At 42.9% G+C, this 18,893-nt stretch overlaps 1 protein-coding gene across 13 annotated transcripts in view; it reads right to left on the reverse strand.

The window, feature by feature from the left end:
- The window catches only part of KANSL3 (KAT8 regulatory NSL complex subunit 3), a 45,484-nt gene that overhangs the window by 14,418 nt on the left and 12,173 nt on the right, over positions 1–18,893 (reverse strand). For 9 of the 13 annotated variants that reach the window (XR_005085422.2, XR_005085421.2, XM_037166294.2 and 6 more), the window contains exons 4-11: positions 13,821–13,911; positions 13,536–13,721; positions 5,440–5,571; positions 5,075–5,191; positions 4,748–4,849; positions 4,569–4,640; positions 1,260–1,334; positions 930–1,087 (exon numbers count right to left, since the gene is read on the reverse strand). Coding sequence is in view for 11 of the 13 variants with exons in the window: in XM_037166294.2 (XP_037022189.1) it covers positions 930–1,087; positions 1,260–1,334; positions 4,569–4,640; positions 4,748–4,849; positions 5,075–5,191; positions 5,440–5,571; positions 13,536–13,721; positions 13,821–13,911 (933 nt within the window). In the remaining 2 variants the exon portion in view is untranslated. Of the gene's footprint in view, positions 1–929; positions 1,088–1,259; positions 1,335–4,568; positions 4,641–4,747; positions 4,850–5,074; positions 5,192–5,439; positions 5,572–13,535; positions 13,722–13,820; positions 13,919–14,838; positions 14,880–18,893 lie in introns of those variants that run through there. The other 4 variants (XM_053664615.1, XM_037166301.2, XM_053664614.1 and 1 more) reach the window with 4 other exon arrangements.

Here is an 18,893-nt window from a genome sequence, read left to right on the forward strand (position 1 = left end):
CATTTCACAGAAATGCAACTAAAGGCCCTACAGGTAAACTGGTCTTGTAACAGAGGAGAAGAGGCTGTCTCAATAACTAATGGTGCCTTTATAAAACCCCCTCAAACTCTGGCTGTTTATACTTCAAAATTTATACAGGGTGTTTAATACAAATAAAATGTATTCATATTCATCCATTTGTAAGAAACAAAATATAAAAAAATGTCTATCCCAGTGAAACCAAGATGACAAAGACTCTATTTACAGGGTCTCAAAATGTCTCCTCCCCACAAGATAACTACCAATTACAAAGGGAAAATAGTAACTTTATGGTAGAGAAACTGGGCAGATGCCATCCTAACCTGTGATCAAGGTCAACATCACCAGTGATAAGACAGGTCAACACTGCATATCCTCTGAGGGGGTGCACTGACAGCACCTCGCCTCTGTGGCATTCGTTACTGCCAAAATACATATCTTCAACCTAATCATTAAAAAAAATGTCAACAACCTCAATTGAGGGACAGTCGACAAAATAACTGACCAAAAGTCTTCAAAAGTATCAAGGTGATGAAAGACAATGATGGACTGAGCAGTATCAAATTAAGTAAGATAGAAAAGGCATGGCACCAACAGCAACATGTGATCCTGGACTGGATCCTGAACCAGAGACACTGATGAAATCTGAGTCTGTAGATTAGATAATAGGATCATATCAGTGTTAATTTCCTGACTTTGATAATTATATGTTGATTATTTACGATGTTAATATTTGGGAAATTCAGGTGAAGGGAATATGGGAATTTTTTGTACTATTTTTGCAACATTCTATAAATCTGAATTAGTTAAAAGTAAAAAATATGTTTTTAATGCCCCTTTTCAGATTTCATCTGAACCAGATCAGCCTACAGCTAGCTGCCTCCCCACCGCACAAGAATGGGCCTACCCACCGGAGGTTATCGTCAGCTCCCCCAACCACCACCAAACTGTTTTCAGCCCGAATCTTCTCCCGAAAGTCCTCCATGGTTTCCGGGTGACACTGCAGGGAATTCTGACCAATAACAAAGAGGACCGGAGTCTTCATATCCAAGAGGGGATCATCCACATCCTAAAATAGGTACAGGGTTTACAATCAGCTAGTTCATATTCACTGAGCACTGTGCCCTGGCCAGTCCACTCAGGAGGTTGGCTGGGCCCCCCACAGTCATTGTACACCAACTTGGGTGAGGCATGCACTCCTACTCCCACCTGCCCAGCAATCAGTGGCACCCCATACTTACCCCTCTGGGGCCATCCACAGTAAAGAGAGGGAACCCAAGGCAGACAACTGCAGTGACATACTCCATCACCGACACCTAGAAAAAATGGAATGGTTTGCCTCAAGGTCAACTGCCTTCCTACCTAGAGCCCAGAGCTGGCCTAGACCTACCAGCCAGCCCCATCTACCCTCCAGGAATACTAGCCATGGTGGCAGCAGTAAGAGTGTAGAACACAGATGTGCCATTCCATAAGCAGCCACCACCTGGAAAACTCTGGCCCTGAGAGGACCCTAGCAGAAGCTGAACCGCAGGATGGGAGATTTAATATTCCCATCCTGTCAATTCCCTAGACTAGAAGTCTCCTGCTCACTCCCCACCCCCATCCCACTTACAGCAAGTATCAGGATTACACAAATGCTCTTCTTCTCCCATAAGTGAAGAAAAGCTCTCTATCTTGAATTTACTGGGTAGTTCCCAGACACCCCAAATTTCTTAGAGAATTTGCTGTCCTAGAACCAGGGCAATGAGGAGATAACCTTTTCCTCTCATGGCCTGAGATGTCATATTTGACTAGACCACATGAAGCGGCACAGACTTTACTTACTTGATCCACCTGAGAATGGGGGCTCTGGACAGATCAGGGACACTTATGCAAACTAATATTCTCACAAATGGTATGTAAAATAATAAAAAGGCTCCTTGATGTCTTGGAAAGGGATAGAACATGAATACAACAGCAAATTCCAAAGTTATTAAAATTTTCGTTGCCCTGGCTAGTGTGGCTCAGTGGACTGAGTGCTAGCCTACAAACCAAAGGGTCACCGGTTCAGTTCCCAGTCAAGGCACATGCCTGGGTTGCAGGCCAGGTTCCTCACTAGGGAGTGCTCCAGAGGCAACCACACAATGATGTTTCTCTTTTCCCTCCTTCTCTTTCTCCCTCCCTTCCCTCCTCTCTAAAAATAAATAAATAAAATCTTAAAAAATTTTACCTACAAGAGTTGTTTTATTTTGCTTTAGGTGGAAGAATAGTTATGTTTGGAGGGAAAGGAAGAAATTTTTTCAAAGATACATGCTGAAATATACATGAATAAAATGATATGATATTTGGCATTTTCTTCGAAATATCAGCAGAGAGAGAAAATGGGCAGAAATAACATGAAAGAAAGCCTAGCTGTGAGTTGATCACTGGTAAAGCTGAGTGAAGACCCTTTAAGTTTCTATTTAAAATTTTCCACAATAAATTTTAAAAATAAAGTTTGCAGTTCCACCAAGATGGAGGCATAGGTGGATGTGCCGTGCCTTCTCACACAACCAAGATTAGAGAAAACTAAATATTAGCAACAGAAAACACAGCCAGAACACGGAAAATTGAACTTTTCGGAAGTCCATTAACAACAAATTCTTCAGCCTGACCGGTAAGGGGCGAAACCAGCGGCTGGCAGAGCAGGGTTGCACAGGAGGACTCGGCCAGACAGACTCAGGCCCGCGGAATCCAGGCGCAGGGTCGGACCTAGTGAGCGACTGAGCGAGCGACCAGGCAAGCGACCGCGGGGGAGACAGCGGGGCAGTGGGGCTGCGTGTTGACTGAGGTCGCGCATTTGTGCGCGGGTGGACAGGCAAGGGAGTGGGCGGTTGGACCGGGCCGGCAGGTCCCCACGGCTGGCGGGAGTGGAGGGCGCTGCCATGTCCCTGCTCTGACCCCACCTCCACATACAGCGTCATAACCCAGTGACTCTGCACCCAGCTGTGAGAAGCAGCATAGGTGCTGCTCTGGGCCCAGCCCTGGTGAACCACCTAAGGCACTGCTCCTCTGCACCCAGCTGTGAGAAGCAGCATAGGGGGTCGCCATTTCCCCGCTCTGGCCACACCCCCACATACAGCGTCACAACCCAGCAACCTGGGAATCCAAGGCACCGCTTCTCACACTTAAAGGGCCCAAACAGACCAAGAATGGCGCAGGAGGATCTCAGAGCCCCAGAGCCAATAGATCTAAGCGATGAAGAAATAGCAAAACTCACAGACGCACAGTTTAAAACATTGGTGATCAGGATCCTCACAGAACTGGTTGATTATACCGACAAATTAGACAAATATATGAAGGCGAAACTAATTGAAATGAATGGAATTGCACAGGACACCAATAGCAATGAAAAGGAAACTGGGACTCAAATCAATGGAGTGGACCAGAAGAAAGCAAATAATGGCCAAACAGAAAAGAGTCAAGAAGAAAGAATTCAAAGAAATGAGGAGAGTCTTAGGAACCTCCAGGACATCTTTAAACGCTCCAACATCCGAATTATAGGGGTACCAGAAGGGGGAAAAGCACAGCCACCAGTGGAAAACTTATTTGAACAAATAATAAAGGAGAATTTCCCCAATCTGGCAAAGGAAATAGACTTCCAGGAAATCCAGGCAGCTCAGAGAGTACCAAAGAAGTTGGACCCAAGAAGGAACACACCAAGGCACATCATCATTACATTAGCCAAGATTAAAATGAAGGAGAGAATCCTAGAAGCAGCAAGAGCTAAGGGGACAGTCACCTACAAAGGAGTCCCCATCAGACTGTCAGCTGATTTCTCAAAAGAGACCTTACAGGCAAGAAGGGGCTGGAAAGAGGTATTCCAAGTCATGAAATCTAAAGACCTACAACCAAGATTGCTCTATCCAGCAAAACTTTCATTTAAAATGGAAGGACAGATAAAGTGCTTCTCAGATAAGATCAAATTCATCATCACCAAGGAGTTCATCATCACCAAGCCCTTATTATATGAAATGTTAAAGGGACTTATCTAAGAAAAAGAAGTTAAAGAAACATGAACAGTGAAAGGACAACAAACTCACAGTTATTAACAACCACACCTAAAACGAAAGCAAACTAAAAGGACAGCTAGATCAGGAGTGGAAACATAGAAATGAAGATCACATGGAGGGTTAGCAACAGGGGAGTGGGAGGAGGAGAAGGTACAGAAAATAAGTAGCATAGACAGTAGATAGAAAATAGATGGGGGGCAAGAATAGCATGGGAAATATAGAATCTAAAGGACTTGAGACATATGGTCATAAACTAAAGGGGGGGTAATGGTGGGGATGAGGGGTAGGGTGGAGGGGAATAAAGGGGGAATAGAACAACTGTAACAGCATAATCAATAAAAAAATTTTTTTAAAAATAAATAAAAATAAAGTTTGTATTTTACAGTATAAAATCTAATTATGTAAGTTCCGCATCTACCACTGCGCTTGAAACGTAACAGAGGACCCCATGGAGGCTACTGGCAGCAGCAGCAACATCCTACCCCAGGATAACCTCCAAGTAAGGTGGGTGTTACTTACATGACAAGCCACAAGAGCTCCTGTATTCCAGCCAATCAAGATAATGGGTTTGTGGGGGAAGTGGCTGTGAATCTTTGTGGAAAGAGAAAGAAGACAGTTAGACAAGAGGCTAAAGATGGGTACGGTAAAAGCCTGGAAGGCTGGGTGTACCCCAGTGAACTCAAGTAGGGGCGTCTCACCTCCAGCACTTTGCTTCTCACTGCCCCAATCATATGCTCAAGACACTGCAGAACTCCTACCCCACTTCCATTGTTCAGCAGATGGGTAGCTACGGGGATGACCTAAGGGAAGGAAGTGGCAGCCATACTAGCAGAGGTAAGTTTTGAGTCTTCTCTCACATCTGCATAACCTACCCTAGATTCTAACACCCAGGATAAGCACTATTTGAATTCAAAATGAAAATACAGCTGAGGAAGCTCCACAATTAAGTTCATTCACTTTGACCCCCTACCGCGTTCTGTCTATATTCCTACCCACGACAGAATTCCTCTTATTCCCATACATACCTTGCCTAAGCAGGATAGCTGAGACTGCCAGAAGCGGTGGCGGCGAGAGGTGGGAAACGCAGAGTTGGAGGGCCCGGAGGAGGCAATGAGAATGAGTGGAGAGCCAGGGAGTTTGCTCTGTGGAAAAAGAATGCCACCAGAGAACCAGGGAGTAAGAGCTGTCTCTCTACAAAATCCAAAGTGTCCCCATACCTTTTTATCCCAACCAATGTTAACTTGCCTATGAAACTATGTTAAGCACTATATACAACCAATTATCAATTAAAAAATTTAAACCAGCTACTTACTATCCTCTTGCCAAAGTTCTAGGACCAGATTCTAAAAATTCCACAAGCCACAGCTAAGTCCTGAGCCACCCAACTTACCGGTTTGTTATGAGAAAGCACTCCCACAGCAGGGTCCCAGGGTCTCTTCAGCAGGAGGGACAAGGCCTCAGCTCCTGCAGCCCCAGTCTTCGTGTTGGATGACACAAGCATCCGGTCAATCAAGGTAGGGATCTAGAAGGAAGAATGAAGGTGCTTGCAGTGTGAGGCAGGAGACCTGCCCACAAGCAGCAATCAGGTGGGCCACAGAGCCTCGCTATGAGCCAGACAGACTTCAACTATGCCTCTTGAACTTCACTCAGGAACAAAAATACAAAGTAGATGGCTAAAAAGTATGCCCCCCACCATTAAAGGTAAATGGGTACAGTCCTTTGGAAAGACACCTGGTAATGTATATCAAAACACTTAAATTTATTCCTATCCCTTAAGAACCTTTCCTAAAAATTTTATCAGAGTTACGCATGCGTGTGCAGCATTCATGCATGCACACTTACATATGCACATGGAATTGAGGTTAAATAAAAGACAATTCAACTCTCAACAACAATCAAAAAGCAGAAACAACTTAGACACATATATAAGAGAACAGTTAAGCAAATTATCTACATAATTCAATATTAAGGGTTAATTTTAAATGTTTTTAAAAATCTGTAATAACGTAAGGAAATAATTTTGTAAAAATGTTAAAAATAAAGTAGAAAATATAAAAATTATCTCTACTCAGGAAAAAAATGTTAATATGTCAAAATGTTAATAGTGATCTTGAAGATGTGGAAAAAGGGGAACCCTTGGTCATTGTTGATGGAATTGCAAACTGGTGCAGTAACTGTGAAAAAGAATATGTAAGTTCCTCAAAAAATTAAACAGAACTACCATATGATCCAGCAATTCCACTTCTGGGAATTTATCCAAAGAAATCCAAAACACAAACTCAAAAACATATATGCCCCCTACCCTATGTTCACTGCAGCATTATTTAAAATAGCCAAGATACGGAAGCAACCTAAGTGTATACTGATAAACAAATGGATAAATAAGACGTGGTACATATATACAATGGAATATTACTCAGCCATAGAAAGAATGAAATCTTGCCATTTGCAAAACATGGATGGACCTAGAAGGTATTGTGGTTAGTGAAAAAAGTCAGTCAAAGAAAGAAAAATACGATATGATTTCACTTATATGTGGAATCTAAAAAACATGAATGAACAAACAAGCCAGAAACAAACTCATAGATACAGAAAACAAACCGATGGTTCTCAGATGGAAGGATTGGGGATAGGTGAAAAAGGGGAAGAGATTAAAAACTACACACTGACAGTTATAAAAACAGTAATAGGATGTAAAGTACAGCATAGGCAATATAGTCAATAATATCGTAACGACTATGTGTGGTGTAAGATGAGTAGTACTAGACTTCTCAGGGTGATCACTTCCAAAAGTATATAAACGTCTAATTACTACATTGTACACCTGGAACTAATATGATATTGTAAGTCAACTATAATTTTTAAAAATAATAAAAAAACTGTTAACAGGAACAACAAAAAAGAATGTGAAGGGCTTACTCTAGGCACAGATGTTCTGAAGTTGAGGATTCTAGTAAGGAAGGAGGAGGATGCAGGGCTAGTAACAAAGGCTAGGGCTAAACTGAAAAGGATCTTCACTCCAAACTGGCCATTTCTTTGTAACTTAGAACTCTAAGCCACTTAACACCTTGAGGCAGAGGACCTATTCTGATTAGACTTCAAAAGCTTTAACTTGGCAGTAAAATACACCCTTGAAACAATGAAGTCTTGAAACTCATTTTCTGTCAAAACAGAATGCTTAGAAATGACTAATTAATGACCAACTTCTCTGCTGGAAGCTAGGATGACCAAACTCCCCAGTCATTCCAGCACTGCATCACTCTCAATAGACAATTCAGAGGCTGGGTCTATACCTTCTCTGCTGCCTTCATAAGGGATCTAATGGTGAAAGTAGCTAGGCCAAGAGCATATCAACCACCTACATTTTCATTCAGCAGGTAACATAAAGTCTGGGGAACAACCAAAGTATTTCTTGTGACTGACAGTTATGGGAAAATATTTTAAGAGTCTGGTGAAACCACTGCTGAGAGCACAACCTGGATTGGACAGCAGCTCATATGGAGCCTTTGAGGGCTGATGTGCTCACATGTCCTCAGCCATTCCCATTAACCTGTGCTATGACCTGGCAGCAGCAACTGTGCACACCTGTGGAGTCTGCCCCAAAAGTCTGTCACACTCACAAAACCTGGATACCACCCCATTCACTTGGGAATTTCCAGACAGTAACTTGGTAAATAAGGAAGCAATGCAAACTTCCTTTCAAGGAGTTACCCTACAGTCATGCTAGCCACTTATAAGGCGGAGTCAGAGAAATGAGCCTCTGGGCACTGCCAGCACTCATCTGCAAAGCAGATGCACCAGTAGTCACACTTTTACTATGGATAGAGTGCTGCAGACAATATTTAAAATACTTTCAGGCTGCCACCCTTTGCTGGGTCTATCTTCGCCCCATGCGCCTCCTGGGCTCAGGATTCTGCTGCAGAGCAGCAACAAAGGGGTAGTCTAGGGCTATCTTTTTATTGGTCTCTTTCTCCGCTAGAAAATAGGTTCTATCTGAGTAGTGGGGGCATTCTGTTTTGCTCATCCCAGTGCCTGGTACATTATGGGTACAAAACAAATGATTTGTTGAGTAAATAAATTAATATCAAATTTCCTACCATGAATATCATTACTGTATCTAGTCCTGAAATTTATTTCTGCACTAAACCAGACTGTTTTTGCTTTCAAACAAACTCAGCATCATTCAACTGAAAAACAGGTAGGAAGCAATGAGTCTGAAAATTTGGGGGTATGGCTGGGGGAAGCAGTTGGCCAGGTTGGCTAATTATAGCAAAAAAATTAGGCTACCTTCCGCCCTGGCTGGCATAGCTCAGTGGATTGAGCATGGGCCTGCGAACCAAAAGATTGCGGTTCGATTCCCAGTAAGGGCACATGCCTGGGTTGCAGGCCAGTTCCCAGCAGGGGATGCGCCAGAAGCAACCATACATTGATATTTCTCTCCTTCTCTCCTTCCCTTCCCTTCTAAAGATGAATAAATAAAAATTAAAAAAAAAAAAGGCTACCCTCCCACAAAGAAGAAAGAAAACTTAAGGAAAAAATAAAGTCAAGAATCGAATTATTCAAATTGTCTAAGGATGTTTGTATTAGAGCAAAACACTAAAAATTTCAAGAACCTATGAACTTATATAATTGTTAATTGTCATTTCATTGTGGGTTCACTCGGCCAAATTTTGTGCCAAGCATTCTATCTGAATTAACTAATTTAATTTTCACAAAAATCCTACATAGGTATTATTACTAGCTATGTATTACAGGTGAGAAGACTGACAAAGTAATCTGAGATGACACAGCTTATTGGGGCTGCCCCCAGGACTCTACTGTACCACACTGAACACAGCTCAGGGCAGTAACTGAATTGAAATAAATTAAAATAAACTGGGACCATGGGGGAAAAACAGTGTAGGGGGAGATTTCCGGTCAAGATGGTGGTGTAGGTAAACACAGCTCGTCTCCTCATACAACCAAATCAAAATTATAACTAAACTATAGAACAACCATCACTCAAAACCATCAGAAATCGAGCTGAGCAGAAGTCCCACCACTACAAAATTAAAAAAGAAACCACACTGAGACTGAAGACATGGTAGGGGCTGGTCCCACCCATGTATGGCAAATAAAAATCAGAGGGGGGAGACCTCAGGAGTAAGGGATCCCAGCTGCACACGAGGCTCCCCAGCATAGGGTTCCAGTGCCAGGAAGAAAAGTCCCCATAACTTCTGGCTTTAAAAAACTAGTGGGGATTGAGGCTGTGGAAGAAAGAAACTGCTGGACTCTCAAAGCAGTTCCTCTTGGAGGGCCCATGCACAGATTTACTTAGACTCACTCCCTCTGAGGTCCAGTGTGGGGACAGCACACTGAAAGGCATCAGAGGCATACCAGAAGGAAATGAACTATGCAGCATCAGGGCAAGAGCTGAGAGATAGCTTTCTCCCAGACAGAAGTGGTAACAGAGGCCACTGTTCCTTTTCTGAGCCCTCCCCACCAGAACCAAAGAGCTGGCAGGCGGGTGCCATATCTAAGATTACATCAATCTGGCTCACACTGTTTGCTCCACCCCAGTGATTCCCTGAGGCCCTGCCACCCAGCTTCCAGGCTAACCCAAGCTGTTTCTAGTAGCTTTTTCATACGAATGGCCTGTCTTGATCCACACTTCAGATTTTCCTAAATTCTCTCAAACAAGCAGCATCTGGCTTCAGTGAGCCCTATACCTCTCGATAAGCTGCCCCAGGCCCAGCACTAGCAGCAGCCAGCCTTGGTTCACAGGCTGGCTTTGTCTGGGCACCTCCAAATCCAGCATTAGTAACAGTCACCCGCAGATAGGTTTGTAGTTTATGCTGTGTAACACCAGACAGAGCATAGGTGGTGGCTGACCATGGATGTGCCAATAGCAATCAAGGCTCAACTACAACAGGAGGGTATACACCAACCATATGGTAGGTACAATTTGAGTATCCAGCTTGGGTAATAGGAGAGGCTGTGCCACTGGGCTCTATAGGACACCTATTACATTAGGCCATGCTACTAAGCCTAGGAGATGTGGTAGTTCTACCTAATACATAGAAACAAACACAGGGAGGCTGCTAAAATGAAGAGACAAAAAAAATGTCCCAAAGGAAAGAACAGAAACTCCAGAAAGAGAACTAAACAAAATGGAGACAAGCAATCTACTAGATGCAGAATTCAAAACACTGTTTACAAGGTTGCTCAAGGAACCTAGTGAGGACCTCAACAGCATAAAAAAAAAAAATCCCATCAAAAATAAAAGATACACTAACTGAAAACACTAAGTAAAGATACACTAAATAAAAAACAATTTATAGGGAATCAACAGTAGAGGGGATGAAGCTGAGAATCAAATTAATGATCTGGAATATAAGGAAGCAAAAAAACCCCAACCAATCCGAATACCAAAAAGAAAAAAGAATCCAAAAAAATGAGGATAATGTAAGGAGCCTCTGGGACAACTTCAAAAGTATCAACATTCACATCATGGGCATGCTGGAAGGAGAAGAGATGGAGCAAGAAAGTGGAAACTTATTTGAAAAAATGATAGAAAACTTCCCTAACTTGGTGAAGGAAATAGAGATACAAGTCTGGGAAGTACCAAGTCCCAAACAAGATGAACCCAAAGAGGCCCACACCGAGACACATCATCATTAAAATGCCAAAGGTTAAAGACAAAGAGAGAATCTTAAAAACGGCAAGACAAAAGCAGTTAGTTACCTACAAGGGAGCTCCCATAAGAACATCAAGTAATTTCTCAAAAGAAACTTTGCAGGCCACAAGTGACTGACAAATATTCAAAGTGAGACTTCCGCCAAGATGGAGGCGTAGGTGGAAGCACTGTGCCTCTTCCCACAACCAAGTTTAAAAACAACAAAGTTTTAGCAACAAACACACAGCCAAAACCACAGAAAATTGAACTTCACGGCGGTCTGACAACAACGAACCCTTCAGCTAAATCGGCAAGAGGGGCAGAGCCATCAGCAGAGCAGGGTCAGGCAGGAAAGATCCACTGGACCGACCCGGGCATGCCACCCAGGCGCGCTGGCAGCCGTGGGCGGATCCCAGGTGTGGAGAAGCAGGCAGACCCACCGAGGGCGCAAGGCGGTGGACTCACTGAAGGCTGACCACGGCCACATATTTGTGCACATTTGTGCACAGATAAACCGGTGAAGGAGGGAGCCGTGAGACAGACCGTGCAGGCCCCAGTGGCAGGAAGCGGCAGAGGGGACCGCCATTGTCCTTCTCTGACCCCGTCCCCACATACAGCGTCACAAACCAGCGACCTGGGGGGTCCCGCCCTGGTGAACAACTAAGGCTCCGCTCCTCATACCTAACAGGCACGAACAGATCAAAACATGGCTCAAGAAGAACTTAGAGCCCCAGAGCCGATAAATCTAAGTGATGAAGAAATAGTCAAACTTTCAGATGCACAGTTCAAAACACTGGTGATCAGGATGCTCACAGAACTGGTTGACTTTAGTCACAAATTAGATGAACATATGAAGGCTAAACTAATTAAAATGAAGGGAAATGCACAGGAAACCAATAGTAATGGAAAGTAAACTGAATCTCAAATCAAAGGAGTGGACCGGAAGGAGGAAAAAAGTGACCAAAGAGAAAAGGATGAAGAAACAAGAATTCAAAGAAATGAAGAGAGGCTTAGGAACCTCCAGGACATCTTTAAACGTTCCAGCATCAGAATTATAGGGGTGCGAGAAGAGGAAGAGGAACAGCCACCAGTGGAAAACTTTTTCGAACAAATAATAAAGGAGAATTTCCTCAATCTGGCAAAGGAAATAGACTTCCAGGAAATCCAGGAAGCTCAGAGAGTCCCAAAGAAGTTGGACCCAAGAAGAAACACAGCAAGGCACATCATAATTACATTAGCCAAGATTAAAATGAAGGAGAGAATTCTAGAAGCAGCAAGAGATAAGGGGACAGTCCTCTACAAAGGAGTCCCCATCAGACTGTCAGCTGATTTCTCAAAAGAGACCTTACAGGCAAGAAGGGGCTGGAAAGAAGTATTCCAAGTCATGAAATCCAAAGACCTACATCCAAGACTGCTCTACCCAGCAAAGCTTTCATTTAGAATGGAAGGGCAGATAAAGTGCTTCTCATATAAGGTCAAGTTAAAGGAATTCATCATCAACAAGCCCTTATTATATGAAATGTTAAAGGGACTTATCTAAGAAAAAGAAGATAAAAAAAATGAACAGTGAAAGGACAGCAAACTCACAGTTAATAACAACCACACCTAAAACAAAAGCAAACTAAGAGGATAGCTAGATCAGGAGCAGAACCATAGAAATGAAGATCACATGGAGGGTTAGCAACAGGGGAGTGGGAGGAGAAGGGGGAGAAGGTACAGAAAATAAGTAGCATAGATGGTAGGTAGAAAATAGAGGGGAGGGCAAGAATAACAGGGAAGATATAGAATCTAAAGAATTTGAGACACGTGGTCATAAACTAAAGGGGGGAATGGTGGGGGAGGGGGTGCAGGGTGGAGGGGAATGAAGGGGGGAATAGAACAACTGTAATGGCATAATCAATAAAATTTTTTAAAAAAAGAAAAAAATGTATCTAAAAAACAAAGCAAACAAACAAGCAGAACGGAAACAGAATCGTATTAATGGTTTCCAGACTGGATGGGGGTCGGGGAGATGTGCAAGAAGGTGAAGGGATTAAGAAGTACAAATTGGTAGTTACAGAATAGTCATGGTGGTTAAAGTACAACATAGGGAATAGAGTAGCCAAAGAACTTATATGCATGGACAATAGTATGGGGATGCCTAATGGTCTGGGCTGGTCCTGGGTGGAAGGGGTCAAAGGGTGAAGGGGTCAAAGGGTGAAGGGGTCAAAGGGAGAAAAACTGGGACAACTATAATAGCATAAATAGTAATATATAATGTAAAAAAACCCCAAAAGCAGATTAACAAATCTTCTCAAACAGCTGTACAAAACTGTCTCAGTGAGAAAGTAGAAAAATGTAGATACGTTTTTTAGAAAATTATTAAAGTCAAAGTGTTGCTACTGAAGGCTCGCTGCATGATGAGGAGAGACTGAGGCACAAGTGCATACCTCCTCATTCTCCACCCCGGAACTCTGAGCTCACAGATCTGCTTCAGGCCACTTCTCAACACTGCGGCCTGGTAAACCTTTCATCTTCTCCCTGATAATTCAATTCCTTTCTCAGCTCACCTCAGAAATGACTCAAACCACAAGCTGCAGGGATGGAGAGGCTACATGTATACTCTGGTTTTCAAGCCCACACCCCATTCTGGAACCAGAGGCTGAAGACATTTACACCAGACGAAAATGTGAAATGATACTATGTCTCCTATTTTAATAGCAAACTTGGCAGATTTAGTCATGCCCTCCTGGCCGACCAAGCAATGACCTTGCCAAGCTCCACTTCCTGAACCCACAGTAAAGGCTGGCTACCCCAGCACAAGGCACACACCAACCATAGCTTTACCTTACCTTCCCTTTCAGTGTCTGCAAAGCATCCAGGTAGGCCGCCAGCATGGGCAGACTCAAGGTCTCCACCAGGGTGGTGTGCAGCCACTGGATCAGCTTGGTGTCCCAGCTCACACTTGCCAGGGCCTGCCGCACTCTCCTCGCACACTTGTCCACAGCAACACGTCGTAGCACTGGCTCATTGCAAGCCTGAAAGACATACACAGAATGATAAAACATGAGGTCCATCTTGTCAGCAATTGGGGGGGGCACACATATGTGCACTGTGGGCAGCTTTGGGAGTCTCACCCCTTCGTTGGCCAAGCGGGCAAGCCGGTCAGACTGCAGGGCTTTGAGGATCTTGTTGAATAGTTTGTTCTGGGCCATTGTCCAGCCTGTTCTGAAAAGGAAACTCCAAGGAATTAAAGTCAAACCCTAGGAATACTCCCCACACATGTACGCTGTACAAAAATTATGTCATGTCTTTTGTTCCTACTGTAAAATGGCATGACTCAAAGTCGCTTAGTCTAAGACTACCGAACTTAAGCACAAGACCAAGATCTGGTCCCAGTTCTGCCAGTAAGCCACCTCAGCATACAGTCGTATTAATATATACACTACTAATCAAAATCAGTCAAAATAAAATCTTTTTAGTGCTAGCCAAGCTAATTATTTACCTAGTAGTTGCTAAAATAATCCATTGGTACATAAAAGAATGGCTGCACTGCACAGACATATTTGAATTCCACAAGATTAATATTTCACGGAAAAAAAGGCAGACAAGATGAGCAAGCCTTTTAGCGTATTAGAACCTCAGACTAAGAGAAGTGTATTTAAATTAGCTTTAGGAACAAAAATAGAACAGAAATATAACAAATGAAGTGGCTGTTCTCCCACTCCCTGATCTTCTACCCTACACTAACCTCTCTCCCTTTCTACCATGTATTGTTTTTTCTGTATATCACACAATTAACAAATTTACTTTTGAATGTCTGTTCCACGTGAGTTAACAGTGTCATCAGCACAGGACACAGGCATATACACTTCTACCCTGTTTGTGGATGGCGGGATGCGTCCTCCTCCAACTCAGCTGCGAAACCCTGTAATTAGGAACCTGTCCCACTACCCTGTCCCCACCAGTCATACCCTGCACAGTGAAGTGGCACTTATTAAAGTCCTCCTCCACTCCAGTCAATCTTAATTACTCTGATACCCCAACTCAGGGCAATATTCTTCCTAAAGACACTGAGAGAAATGTAACAGAAGATGCCCAATTAATATTTGTTTACCAAATCCCCTAGCCATAAAAATAAACCAATAATATTACCTTAAAAAAATTTGAAGCGGGTGCCAGAACCAAATGAGAACCTGGAATAAGACCAAGGTAGTAGTTCAAACCAGTGGGGATAAAGGAAGTGGGGCTGAGACAACTAGTAGTCAAACGGAAAAAGAAACCCTGGAACCCTACATACAAAATAAATGTCAAGTGGAATAAAAAGTTAAATATCAAAAACATGCCCTGGCTGGTGTGGCTCAGTGGACTGAGTGCCGGCCTGTGAACCAAAGGGTTTCTGGTTCGATTCCCAGTCAGGGCACATGCCTGGGTTGCAGGCCAGGTCCCCAGAAGAGGGCACATGAGAGGCAACTACACATTGATGTTTCTCTCCCTCCCTTCCCTTTGGTTCAGGGTTTGGTTTATTACCTTCCCTTTGCTAATAAAATTTGCAAAGCACTAGAAGAAATAGTGACATCTATCTATCTATCTATCTATCTATCATATCTATCTATTGTAGAATAAGTAAAGCCTTTAAGTGCAACCTAAAACCTAGAAACCTTAAAAGGAAAAAAGAGAAATGTACTAATAAGTATTTCAAACTTCTATAAATAAAAAAGGTGAAGTATCATAAAGTGAAAACACCTGCCATTCATTAAAATAGAAAAGACCACTAGAAAACTAGGAAAAAGACAAAATACTCAAAACAAAAACAATGGGCAAAGAACATGAAAGGCAGTTCACACAAAAAAAGTATAGGCAACACTGTTCAAAATCAGATATACAAATTAAAGTAAAAACATTATTTTTTGCCTATCAAACGAGTAAAAATTTAAAAGTTTAATAGTACTCTATACTGTAAGGATGTAAGAAGATAGCTCTTGCCTTACTTTATTGATGGAAATATAAATTAGCACAACCTTTAGAAAGTCAATTTGGAAAATCATTTTTGGACAGAAATCAGTCAGAAAAACCTAAGTCAGATCATGTCACTCTGCTCAAAGCCCTTCAGTGGCCCCATTTCATCTGTTAAAAGCCCAAGTTACTGCCGCAGGCTATCTGGACCCCACTCCCTGCCTCCCAAGTCCCAAATCTCTGAATATCAAACTACAAGAAAACCTCACTAGACCCCGATGAAGTAGCAGGAGTAAGCCACATCATCGTCCACAGCTGCCCCTGACTTCTGTGCTTCACCACATTGCTCCTCCATCCCCCATTCTGCATGCTCCCATTTCACAGCCAGGGCCCTGGTCATCCAGGCCTCCCCCTCGAACAATGGCTCTGTTTCTATCTCCTTCAGGTCACTGCTCAGATGGAACCTCTACTGAGGCTTCCCTGACTCACCCCTAGTTATGAAACTGCCAGCACCACGCTCCCGCCCTGGCTTCCCTATCCCCCTTCCAGCCATATTGCATTCTTACACTCTACCCATTTTATTTCTTTAGTCTGTCTGTCTGCTAGAATGTAAAGGGCAAGATGGCAGGGACTTTTCTTGGTTTTGTTTAAGTGCTAGATCCCCAGCACATAAAACAGTATCTAATACATAGTAGGAGCATTACATACAATTTGAAGTAAATGGATAAATTGTGTATATACCACATCTCAGTCCTGTCAACAGCTGAGCGCAAACTCAAACCTTCACGCTCCTCACCACACTAAGCACTTGGAGACCGAGCAGCAGAAGACACTGAAACCTAACGTAGGTACAAGTAATTTGAGCCTTTCACCATATCAGGGTGGTCAAACAATTTCAAAACCTCTTACCTGACTGCACACCAGCACCCTTCCCATCACACCCCACCAAGAAGCTACCCTATTTTCTACAGCTTACCTTTCTAACAATACTGGTAACATGGCCCAGGCACTATGAAGAGGGAGAATAAATTATCCTTTGTAATTCCCTTGGTACACCTGTCCCACTGCCCTTGGAAGGAGTAAACACCCTCTAGAAAGGAGAAAAATAAGGTCCAACTTATTTTCCTTCTGTAAAATAAATCTCACTGGCATGTTTACAACTGACCAGTCACATAATCCAGGAGAACACCAACTCAGAGCCATTACTCTAACCAGCTCTGCAACGAAGAGCCAGATGTGTGGCTTCAGTCTCCTTGACTGTAAAACAAACATGGATCTCAGGTTACTCTACCAATAAAAACTCAGGTTAGCTGTAATTATTTATGGAAACAACAGCTGTAAGAGAACAGCAGCAGTCCACAATCACAGAATTGTTCAGAAGCTTTCCTTGCTATACTATACCTCCTCAACCTCCAAACCTCCTTTTTAACACTCTTGTGGAGTCTCAGGTTTCTGAGAAATTCCTTTTACTTATTTTCCCCTAGCTCTCTTGACTTATTCCTGCTACTTCACTGGATCTTGTCAGGTTTTGTTGTAGTTTCAGTTTCAGAAATTATGGACTTAGGAGGTGAGCAGTGGGAGCTTCAATTCAAGTGATGGGACACAGGACACCGTGTGATCAGAAGGCTTGTGGGAGCCAGCTGGTTCACATTATTTGAATGCACAAAATACTCACATGAGTCCCAAGTGAGCTCAGGGATTTGATGGTGGTGGCAGGAGATAGGATGTTCACAAATAGTTTAAAGAGCTCTCTGGATACAGAACAAACATTTCAAAAATTTATAGAGAACCATAAACAACCCTGAATAGGTGCAGCAATTTTGAGAAAGAAGAACAAAATAGGAAGGATCACAATACCTGACATCAAACTATATTACAAGGCTACAGTAATCAAAACAGTCTGGTACTGGCCCTGGCTGGTGTGGCTTGGTGGATTGAGTGCCAGCCTGCAAACCAAAGGTTGCTGGCTCCATTCCCAGTCAGTCTGTGTGCCTGGGTTGCGGGCTGGGTCCCCAGTTGGGGGGGGCGGGGCATGCGAGAGGTAACCACATGTTGCTGTTTCTCTCCCTCTCTTTCTCCTTCCCTTCTTCTTTCTCTAAAAATAAATAAATAAAATCTTTTAAAAAATTTTAAAAAGAAACAGTTTGGTATTGGCATGAGGACAGATACACAGATCAATGGAACAGAATAGAGCCCAGAAATAAACCCAAGTCTCTATGGTCAATTAATATTCAAAAAAGGGGACAGAAGCATAAAATGGAGTAAAAACAGCCTCTTCAACAAATCATGTTGGGAGAGCTGGACAGCTACATGTAAAAAATGACATTCCACCACCAACTTACACCATACACAAAAATAATCTCAAGATGGATAAAAGACTTAAATATAAGTTGCGACACCACAAAAGTCCTAAAGGAGAACATAGACAGGAAAATCTCAGATAGCCCACACAGCAGTATTTTCACCGATATGTCCCTTAGAGCAAGGAACATAAAAGAAAGAATAAACAAATGGGACTTCATCAAAATAAAAGGCTTCTGCATGGCTAAAGAAAACAGCAGTAAAACGAAAAAGAAAACAACCATATGGGAAAATATATTTGCCAGTGATACCCAGACAAAGGTTTGATCTCCAAAATACATAAAGAACTCACATGACTCCACTCCAGGAAGATAAATAACCCAACTGTAAAATGGGCAAAGGACCTGAACAGACACTTCTCCAAGGAGGACATATGAAAGGATGCTTAGCATCACTAGCCATCATAGAGATGCAAATTAAAACCACAATGAGATACCACTTCACACCAGTCAGAATGGCCATCATAAACAAATCAACGAACAACAAGTGCTGGAGAGGTTGTGGAGAAAAAGGAACACTAGTGCACTGTTGGTGGGAATGTAGACTGGTACAGTCACTGTGGTAAACAGTATGGAATCTCCTCAGGAAACTAAAAATGGAACTGCCTTTTGACCCAGCTGCTCCACTGCTGGGATTACACCCGAAGAATCCCGAAACACCAAGTCAAAAGAACCTATGCACCCCAATGTTCATAGCAGCATGACTTAGAACAGCCAAGTGCTGGAAACAGCCTAAGTGCCCTTTAGTAAATGTGGATCAAAAAACTGTGATACATTTACACAACGGAATACTATGCAACAGAAAGAAAGAAGGAGCTCCTAACCTTTGCGACAGCATGGATGGAACTGGAGAGCATTACGCTAAGTGAAATAAGCTGGGCAGTCAAAGACAAA

This window comes from Artibeus jamaicensis, unplaced genomic scaffold (assembly GCF_021234435.1).
Source record: "Artibeus jamaicensis isolate MK-2021 breed Jamaican fruit bat unplaced genomic scaffold, CSHL_Jam_final contig_384, whole genome shotgun sequence".
In the NCBI taxonomy this organism is placed as follows: Eukaryota; Metazoa; Chordata; class Mammalia; order Chiroptera; family Phyllostomidae; genus Artibeus; species Artibeus jamaicensis.